General features: G+C 39.7%; 1 protein-coding gene across 3 annotated transcripts in view; it reads left to right on the plus strand.

The window, feature by feature from the left end:
- The window catches only part of Dennd4c (DENN domain containing 4C), a 98,375-nt gene that overhangs the window by 76,568 nt on the left and 10,936 nt on the right, over window positions 1-10,871 (plus strand). For all 3 annotated transcript variants that reach the window (XM_026781963.1, XM_005352701.3, XM_026781962.1), the window contains 5 exons: window positions 195-341; window positions 2,905-4,064; window positions 6,126-6,303; window positions 7,221-7,330; window positions 7,588-7,763. In XM_026781963.1, coding sequence (XP_026637764.1) covers window positions 195-341; window positions 2,905-4,064; window positions 6,126-6,303; window positions 7,221-7,330; window positions 7,588-7,763 — 1,771 coding nt within the window. The remainder of the gene's footprint in view (window positions 1-194; window positions 342-2,904; window positions 4,065-6,125; window positions 6,304-7,220; window positions 7,331-7,587; window positions 7,764-10,871) is intronic.

Raw genomic sequence — 10,871 nt, forward strand, 5'->3', positions numbered from 1 at the left:
ACAGTGATGTCTTCATCCAGATAGAGTGAGTCAGTGAAGGACAGTGATGTCTTCATCCAGATAGAGTGAGCCAGTGAAGGACAGTGATGTCTTCATCCTACTTGAAGAGAGACTACATCCATTTATAAAAATCTCTGGTTTCTGATAATTATTGTCAGAGTAGGCATGGTAACATTGAAATATTTTTTTTCCAGAGGCGTGTGATGTGTCTGACATTGTCTCAAAACAATCACAGCCTAGTCCAGAACCTCAGAGTCCTACTGAGCCTCCTGCTTGGGGCAGCAGTATTGTGAAAGTTCCATCTGGGTTATTTGACACCAACATCAGGACAAGTAGTAATGGTAAGTAGAAAGTGACCTCCACCACTTGGGAGACAGAGTCTACCTTGCAGTCAAGATGAGTTTCTCCACCATGCTCAGCTACAGTGTCTTTAATGATACTAATTTTGCTTGTTTATTATAATGGGCACACTAGAACGCCATTAATGAGCCTGAATTCTATAAGTGGACTAAAATTAAAGTTAAAATCTGTGACTCAAAGGAACAGTTGAGAGCCTTGCATGGTGGCACACATGCACAAAAGTAATATGGAGTGATAATTTAAAGTAGATATGAGAAAATATGTAAGTTATATGAAAATGTTAAATGGGGAATCGAGCCTTGGTGTGTTTTAGTTGTCTTCTGTTTTAACTTTGAAGGATAGGTATGAAGTATGTTTGTTAACTCAGTGTGCTTTTCTTGTTGTACTGCCTGGTCTTTTTGGTCATTCTTTTTCATTATAGATAATGGGATTGCTATAAAGTCTCCTGTGCTTGTCAAGAACAGAGGCAGTGATGTGAACAGACTCCAGCACTGGGGAGGCAGTGGCAGGCAGAGCTCTTAATTTGAGGCCAGTTTGGTCTACATAGTGAGTTCCAACATAGCTAGGACTACACAGAGAGACCCTGTCTCGAATAAATGAATAAATGAATGGGATTGAGGCAGAATCTTGGTATAAGTAAACAAACAGGTAAATAAATAAAGAGATTGATACAGAGCCCAGGCTGGCGTTGACCTGGCAGTGATCCTTTAGCTTTCATCCTTTGCCGCAGTAATTTACAAGCATGGACCAACTACCATGCCTGACTTGATATGCTGTATCTTGTTCTTATAAGATCTATTCCATAAAGAAAGGAAGAGGTGGAAATGGAACTTTTGATACTGTATCAGTTTCATTTTAAAATGAAAATAAACTGTGCTAATAAGCTGTGGAACTATAATGAGAGCCTGAATACATTTTTTATTCTTATATATTACATCCCAACTGTAGTTTCCTTCCCTCCACTCCTCATTCTCCCTTCCTTTGCATCTCCCCACTTCCCCAATCCACTCCTTATCAGTTTCCCTTAAAGAAAAAAAAGTGGGCCTTCCAGGGATATCAACCAAACATGGCATAACAGGTTATTGTAAGACTAGAGAGCCTAAATAATTGTGAAGACCTGTTCCTCATGTATTGAGAAAGACATCAAAGCAGTATAATTTTAGTGTAGCAGATTACTTTAATTCACCTAAAACCTTTTGAAACTTTTCTCAGTGCTTGTGGCTAACGAATCAACATGTTATTTTTTTTTTAATTTTTTAAAGAACAAAAGAAACAGTTCACAATTGATAGTTAATAAAGCCAGTTTGAAAGAGTAAAACTTAAGCGAAACACTCAAAGACACAAAATGAACCTAATAACTTTTTTGCTTTATTTGGGGCGGGGGAGGTTATTTGAGACAGAGTTTCTCTGTAGCTTTGGAGCCTGTTCTGGAACTAGCTCTTATAGACCAGGCTGGCCTCAAATTCACAGAGATCCACCTGCCTCTGCCTCCCGAGTGCTGGGATTAAAGGTGTGTGCCACCACTGCCCAGCTTTTGTTGTCTTTGTTTTTTGGTTTTTTGAGACAGGATTTCTCTGTAGCTTTTGGGAGTCTGTCCAGAACTCGCTCTGTAGAGCAGGCTGGCCTCGAACTCAGAGAGATCCACCTGCCTCTGCCTCTCAAGTGCTGGGAGTAATGTGTGCATCACCACTACTTGGCGCCAAAAAAAAAAAGAAAAGAAAAAAAGACTCATAAAGCAATCGTTGGTTTTTCAAACTTCCGGCATGTTTTTGTTTATCTGCTCTAATGACTCAGTCTCTTTTGTTTGCCATTGTCTTCAGCACCTCATATAGTTAATAACTAGTAGGCATTCACATTTGTTGAAGAATCAAATATAAAATTTACTCAGGATTTGACCAGCCTTCTTAGAATTTCTGATTTTTAACTTTAAAGCAGTTCTTTTTACTTTGATATGGTAATGCTTTGGCTGAAACAAATATGTGATTTCTCCATAGTTACAAACTTGTTTTGTATAGAATAAATCCCCCTACCCCTGTATGTGTGCATGAGCACATGTGTGTTATTAAGCCCAATCCTTTTTTTATGCTGAGTAAATAAATGTTCTACCACTCAGCTATATCCCAAGCTTCCTGGCAAGTATTTGCTGACTTGGATATATGAAAGTTAAATTAGGAGAGATTATTTCTTTTGGAGTCTGCTATTTAACTCAGAATATTTTTCCTAAATTGACTCTTTAAGAAGCAGGGGCGTATGTTTGTTGCTAAGGGTGAGCAATGCAGGTATATCCAGCATAGACTGCATGTTTTCACAAATATGTCTATACATAGAGGAGGGTTACCTGTGAGAGTCAGGCTTGGATAGGTTTGGGGTGTACTTTTCCTGCATACCTTTTCATAGCTTCTAGACCCCACGGGAGATGCTGCTGCTTAACACCTTCCAGGTTCTCTGTAGCTTTACTCTGGGCATAATCAGAACAATAATCATTCTATTTGTTACTTTAGAAAATACTGATATTTCACTTTACTATATTACTGCCCCCTTTAGGTAGTACATCAAATGTGCTATTTTCTGCTCAAGCTCCAGTTGAAGATGCCGTCTTTGGTGAGGTTACTAACTTTAAGAAGAACGGTGATAGAGGAGAAAAAAGACAGAAGCATTTCCCAGAGAGGAGCTGTAGCTTTAGTTCTGAAAGTCGGGCAGGGATGCTGCTTAAGAAGAGCAGTTTGGATCTGAATTCAAGTGAAATGGCTGTCATGATGGGAGCAGATGCCAAGATCCTCACAGCAGCACTGACATGTCCTAAGACTTCTCCACTTCATGTCTCAAGAACTCATAGCTTTGACAATGTTAATTGTCATCCAACTGATACGAGGACTCGCATGTCAGAGGGCACTTGGGATTTTGAGCACAAAGCATCTCCTGTGCTGGAGATGTTGGAGGAAAGCCAAGAACTCCCGGAATCTGTGGTTGATGATACTGCTGCAGAGACTACAGCAAAGGTTACATGTGACAGTCTGCAGAATGAGAGTAATAGCAGCCAGTCCAGAGACAGGAAAGCGGGATCCAAAGATACCGTGAATAAGAGAAGTAGTTCATATGCTGTTGGAAAAACCATTGAGAGGAAAGGTGTTGAAACTGGACTAGATCCTTTGTCCCTTTTAGCCACGGAATGTGTAGAAAAAACTTCTGATTCTGAAGAGAAGTTTTCTCCAGTAATTTCACGTAATTTGGCTGATGAAATTGAAAGTTACATGAACCTAAAAAGTCCTCTGGGTAGTAAATCTTCTAGTATGGAATTGCATGGAGAGGGAAACCAAGAGCCTGGCTCCCCTGCTTCATTTGCTCACCGTTTAGAAAGGAGATCGAGTCTACCTTTAGACCACGGTCCACCAGCCCAAGACAGTCCAGACATTGAGAAAAGCTCCCCTGCAGTGTCCAGGTCTAAGACATTGACTGGGCATTTCAAGCCACAAACTCCTTACCGTACTTACAAAGACCGGTCTACTTCTTTATCAGCGTTAGTGCGTTCTTCACCAAATAGCTCTTTGGGTTCTGTAGTAAATTCTTTATCAGGTCTAAAGTTGGACAATATACTCTCAGGGCCCAAAATAGATGTTCTAAAATCTAGTATGAAACAAGCAGCAACAGTAGCCAGTAAGATGTGGGTGGCTGTTGCATCTGCCTACAGCTACTCAGACGATGAGGTAAGAATATAGTACTGCATAGTCTGATGTAGGAATGCTTGTAGTGCCTTTACTTAATGTACAAATTTGTGTTTGTATAATCTAGAGATTTCTGCTAACAGTATATCTTAAAACTTTATACATGTTCTGTTTTATAAGTGACTTAAGACAATTAATGATGTAAAAATACAGTGTCAGAATTGCCAGACATGTTGGCAATTACCTATAATCCCAGCACTTGGAAGATAGAGGCATGAAGATCAGGAGCTCAGGATCATCTTTGGATATGTAGTTACTTGAGACCAGTCTGGACTACATGAGATCCTGTCTTAAAAAAGGGAACTGGCGGGGCTGGAGAGATGGCTCAGTGGTTAAGAGCATTGCCTGCTCTTCCAAAGGTCCTGAGTTCGATTCCCAGCAACCACATGGAATGAGGTCTGGTGCCCTCTTGTGGACATACACACAGACAGAATATTGTATACATAATAAATAAGTAAATATTAAAAAAGGGGGGGGGGAACTGGGAGGTTGGAGAGGTGGCTTCAATGATGAAGAGTACTGGCTGCTCTTCCAGAGAACCTGGATTCAATTCCTGGTACCACATGGTAGCTCACAGCTGTCTGTAACTTCAGTTCCGGAGGACCTTATACCATTTTCTGATCGCCACATTTATTGTACACAAGTAGTACAAACATACATGGAAGCAAAATACCCATGCACATAAAATTTTTAAAAATTTAAAAAGTAATAAAAATAACATTAGAATCGCTTTATAACTCCATAAAGAAGTCTAAATTAAAACTTTTGAAAGCACTTATAGTGTTTGAAATTATAATAGCATCATTGTTATATTTGCATAACATTTTACTTTGTTTCTCATTGGGTTTTGGAGTTGGGAGCATCACTGTGCAGGCCAGGCAAACTCCAGACTTATTCTCCTCCTGCCTCAACCTCTTCATTGTTACTTTTGCTTGCATTTACCACCCCACTTTCAGTGGGCACTTTCATCTTTACATGGCTTTTACATGTAAATATACATGAAATCACCCTGTAGCTTATTCCATAGATTTCATACAGCATGATTGTCCTTAAAACATTGTTGTGGATAAACTTAATCGTTAGATTTTCTTTTTGTAAAAATGGAAATAGAAAAAAAAAACTACTTATAGAAAAAAAAGCTGTAGTTTCTCCTTCATGTGCACGGAATTGTATGATACTTGAGTACTTTAAGATAATTCCAGGTTGCTAAAGCTCTAGGCAGTAACAAAGAAAGAAGCGAGCAAAGGAACTGGACAAAGAAGGCTTACTAAGGGAAAGCATCTAGGAAAAGTGCTAACTGAATAAAAACTACAGGATTAGGACAACAAACTCCTTTTTGTCTGTGTGGTACCAGAGCCTTTGTACGTGCAAGCTTAGCATTAAAGCATCTAGCTTCATTCTCAGCCTTTGTTTTTGGAGAACTTCACAAGATCAATCCACACAACACCCAATAACTTTAAAAGGGTCTGGCTGACTTGCTAGAGTGCCAACCTAGAACATAGAGCTAGCCCTTGGTTTATCCTTCGGTGTGTGTATGTGTGTGTGTGTTTGTTTTTGGTTTTTTTTTTTTTTGGAGGTGGGGGGCGGGTGTTAGCTTAGCATTATGAGAAAGAACAGAATGAACCATTTTATTTCTGAAATGTTCTCCGAAATTATTTAGAAAAGATTTTTACATGGTCATTTAGACTTGGACTCTGTTGGTGTAGAGTCTAGTAGAGTCACAGCGCTAGAGATTTACTCATTAGGTTATAGGACGTAAGTGAATAATTAGTTCACCTAGGGTACAACCCAGTCTTTTTTGAAGTATGTCACTTGGTGAGGGGACAGTTTTTGGACACCCCATCTAGGGTAGGTCATTTTTTTTAAATATCTTAAACTATGTAAGTTTTAAAAGTCAGTGAGATAACTTTAAAGTTTTGAGGAAAAAAAAACCATAGAGGTTATTTGCTTTAAGATGTGAAGTTTGATTCTAAAAGGAGTAAACGTGAGTATATTTCCATTGCAGAAGATATTTATGTATGTGGGGTTTTATTCTTTTTAAAGGAAGAAACTAATAAAGATTATAGTTTCCCAGCTGGCCTAGAAGATCATATACTGGGAGAGAATGTATCGCCTAATACAAGTATCTCAGGGTTGGTTCCCAGTGAACTTACCCAGAGCAACACAAGCCTCGGCAGTAGTAGCAGCAGTGGAGATGTTGGGAAACTGCAGTGTCCAACAGGTATGGGGAAAAGTGTCCTGCGTGTCTGGTCTTTTGCTCGCTTTTGCTTATTTGTGGTGCTGAAGATTGAATCAGGGCCTCTGCATACTGGGCAGCAGTTCTACCACTCGAATTCAGTTTTAATTTAAATGCCTATAACCCTTCATCCCCACATATCCATTCTACTCTGATTTTATGTATCTAAGTACTGTTACCATTGTATTGTCTACCGAATCAGTCAAAGAATATCTCCCCCTCTCTTTCCCTCTCCTCCGCCTTTAGCTAAAGCCTTTATGACTGAATTTATGAAATGGGGTCTTGGAAATATGTATTTCTTTAACTAGTTCTGTGGGTAAATCAGTGATTGAAGGATTTTTTTTGGGGGGGGGGGTTTCGAGACAGGGTTTCTCTGTGACTTTGGAGCCTGTCCTGGAACTAGCTCTGTAGACCAGGCTGGTCTCAAACTCACAGAGATCCACCTGCCTCTGCCTCCCGAGTGCTGGGATTAAAGGCATGCGCCACCATCGCCCGGCTGGATTTTAAGGAATACAGTTGCAATTTCAAGAGAGGGAAAATTTTTACCTTTTTAATTAAAAATAACTGTTCTCCTTTTTTCTGATTCTTTGAGACAGAACCTCATCACATAGCACAGGCTTGCACCCATAATTCCCCTCTCCACGTACTGGCTTTATAGGTATACACTTTTAATCATCTAAATTGTCATTTGGAAAAGTTGAGAGAATTATAAAATAATCAATTATATATCTTCTACCTAGATGTAATCAACTTTTATTAATTTTATCCATGTTTATATTCACACACATTTATATAGTGAACCGTCTGTAAATACCAGATTTCATGGTACTGCCCTCCTTAATACTTCAATATATATTTCCAAAGCATCAAGAACATTCTTCCACATTATGTGTTCTATTTAGGTGAAATTCCATTTTCAAGAAATATCAAAGGGCAGGACTTTGAAAAATCAGACCATGGTTCTTCGCAGAATACCAGTATGTCCAGCATCTATCAAAACTGTGCGATGGAGGTAAAGATTCTGCACTCACTGTACCTGTGGTAAAGTGACTAGACATATCCTTATCTCATGCGAGCACTTGACAGGATTCAGTGGGATCCATGTGGATACTCATATGACTGCTTGAGACCTTTGAGGCAATAAACTGGTAGCTTTGTCCTTAATATACAAAAGCTGTTAACTCCAGTTGAAACCAATAGAATAAAAATTTCATTTTATTTCAGTTCATTTCCACCATAGAGACTCTCAGTGTTCTATTTTCCCTTTAGGTTTTGATGTCAAGTTGCTCACAGTGTAGAGCTTGTGGAGCTCTGGTTTATGATGAAGAAATAATGGCTGGATGGACTGCAGATGATTCAAATTTGAATACAACCTGCCCATTCTGTAAAAGCAACTTCTTGCCTCTTCTCAATGTAGAATTTAAAGACCTAAGAGGCTCTGCCAGGTTAGTATTGTGTGAGCTCCCTCTGGTGGTAAGTGCCCTGAAGCCATGGCTCTTTGGGCAAGGGTAAAGCATTCACAGCTGGGTCCAAGCACATCTTGTTTCCCTGGGCTGCTTTTCTGTTTTATTAAACGTATGGTTACCAGGAGTAGATTCTTGATATTAGACTCTGCTTATAGATGATTCAATACTAATGTTTGTGACTTGGTTTTGAAAGTGCTTCCTGAGCAAACATGATTCCTAGCACCCAGGGAAAAGCTGAGCACCCATCTGAAATCCCAGCACTGGGGAGGTAGGGACAGGTAGGTCCCAGAAACTCACTGGCCAGTGAACCTCACCAAATCAGTGAGCTCCAGGTTCAGCGAGAGATACTGTGAAAAAAAAGAAAAGGAAGGGGGGAGTGAGCTCCAGGTTCAGCGAGAGATACTGTGAAAAAAAAGAAAAGGAAGGGGGGGGGAGAGAGCGAGAGAAAGAGAATACAGGTATGGCGAGTGATTGAAGTGGACATGGAACGTTGACCTCTGGCTTCCACATCCTGCATCTACTACACTCTTATATACACATGTGCACATAGCTACACAAACTTATGCCTTGGTGACTTAAATTAAGTCTTTAACACATCTTGTTGCCTCTGTCTGGTATAGGGAGATGAACAAATTCTAGGTAATAGAAATACCACTAATTAAGAGGCTGGGGTATGACTCAGTGGTGGGTCGCTTGGCCTAGCATGCATGAGGCCCTACCTAGCCGTGTAAACTTAAGAAATGGGCTAATCAGTTTGTAATCAATTGAATTGGTAAGTAATTAAGAAGTATGCGGACCTAATCAATGGCCTTAATATTTTATTTATATATTTGTTGTTTATATTGTTTTGATTGTTGTGAATTTAACCCAGGCATTCATGCACATGATATTAGCATGTGCTCTGAGCTGCATTCTTAGCTCCCTTAGAGTCTGTTTTGTTGTTGTTGATGATGATGTTTGTTTAATCCCGAGTTTAGAAGTGTATCCTCTCTACTTTTCCTATTATCTTCAGGCATGATACTGGATCATACTTCTGACATAATATCCTCATTGGCCTGGCAAAGGTCCTCTTTTCTTTATTTTTTATTTATTAATTGTATTTTTAATATTATATGTGTATGAGTATGGGTACATATATGCCATGGTGCACATATCGAGGTCACAGGACATCTTATAGGAAGGAGTTTGTTGTTACCGTCTACCTTGTTGAGGTTGTTTCTGCTGCTTAATTGAGTACTCCAGGCTAGCTGACTTCTGGGCGATTCCTCCTACCTTTACCTCCCATCCTGCCTTAGGAGTAGGGTTACACATACCTCTTTATGTGGGTTTCTGAAATCAGACTCAGATTGTTTAGACAGCTAGCATTTTTTCCCACTGAGGCATCTCGCTGGCTCTGGATCATGGTTTTTACTCAGTCTGTTAGTCTGTGTCTTTTAATTGGTGACTTATGGCCATTTGCACTCAAGGTTATATTTGAGAAGGGCTTGATGCTCTTTATGGTTATGTTTGTTGTTCTGGTTGGCTGTTCACTTGGTAATTCTTCCACTTCTGTTAGTGTTAGATGTTCACTGATTTGTTATGTTGGACATGATTGATTCCTTTCCTGTTCTCTTCTGTTCTGTTGCATTCATGGAGTGTGTTCTATCCTGTATTCTTGTGTGTGAAACTGTCTTCCTTCACTAGCTTAAGAATTTTCTGCAGTGCTGGCTTAATTGTCATGAATTGCCTTGACTTGTGTTTGTCTTGTGATACTCTCTTTTTTAATTAATTAATTTTTATGTATATGAATGTTTTGGTTGTATATATGTCTGTGCATACTTGTGTGCCTGGTGCCCTCCAATGCTGGATCCTTTGGAACTGGAGTTATGGTTGTCAAGCCACCATATGGATGCTGGGAATCAAACCTGGATCTTCTGGAAGAGCATCCAGTGCTCTTAACCACTGAGCCAGCTCCGTCTTGAAATGTTCTTACTTCTCCATGTTGTTGTTGGCTTTATTGTTTGATTGGTTGGTTTAAGGCAGGGAAAAGAACTCTTAGTTGACAAGTATTTACTTCCAAGGTTTGGAATATATTTTTCCTTGTTTTCCTGACTTTTAGGGGTGCTGGTGACAAATTTGTTATTCTGATGTTTTTGCCTGTAGCTATTAACTAATGATTTTTCTTTACAGCTTTTAGTGTTGTTACTTTGCTTTGTGTTTGTGGTTTTTTTTTAAAGTTGTATCTGTGTGCACATGTGTACTCAAGGCAAAAGAGGGTGTTGGATCCCATGGTGCTGGCATGAGAGTGAATATAGATAGCATCCCTTGCCAGGGACTTCAGATGTTGGCAGGATGAATGTGGAAATTGTCAATGAGTGAAGTAAACCCCCAAAACTAAAGTGATGAAGTTGCATCTTGACTTCATCTCAGTAGGACTGTTGGAGGTAGCTTTATCAGCATCCTCTCCTTCAGCATTCTTGTTGTCCAGACCCTGACCATCTTCCCACATAAACTAAAAGGGATACTTTCTGAGATCCTGATCAGTGAAAACTTGGATTTAGACAGGTTGAGAGTAGTTACTCCCCCGACTTTTCCTGGATATTCCTTGATGTCTGCTGTTGTACTATGCCTGCTGGCCAGCTTCTACATTAAGTACGATGCTGCTTATTCCTCAATACTGCCTTGCTACTCAGAGTGCTGTTGCCCAAGCCTGCCTAGTTCAATAGGTTTGGGAGTTTTTAAAGTCAGATCCAGGTAGCACAAGTTGAACTTGAACTCAGGTCTCCCTGGCTCAGCCTCCACTTTCTCAGATTAAATGCTTATGCTAGCATGCCTCTACTAAATTTGTATTTAAACAGATTTTTTTTAGACTTGCTTATTTTATATGTATTTAACTTAGGAAATATTTTGTTTTCTTTTTTCATTGTTTGCTTTCATGTGTTGGAAGCCAGCACAGTATTCCTCTCCTTTGAAGATCTTAGGATGGAAAAGTGGGAGGAGTGGAGAGTGTGTGTCTGAGTAGGGAACAGATCCCTGTGGATTTCCAGCTAGTGGCTATTTTTTTTTTTCTGGTTTTTTGAGACAGGGTTTCTCTGTAGCTTTGGAGCC

Source organism: Microtus ochrogaster, chromosome 10 (genome assembly GCF_000317375.1).
Source record: "Microtus ochrogaster isolate Prairie Vole_2 chromosome 10, MicOch1.0, whole genome shotgun sequence".
NCBI classification, from domain to species: domain Eukaryota; kingdom Metazoa; phylum Chordata; class Mammalia; order Rodentia; family Cricetidae; genus Microtus; species Microtus ochrogaster.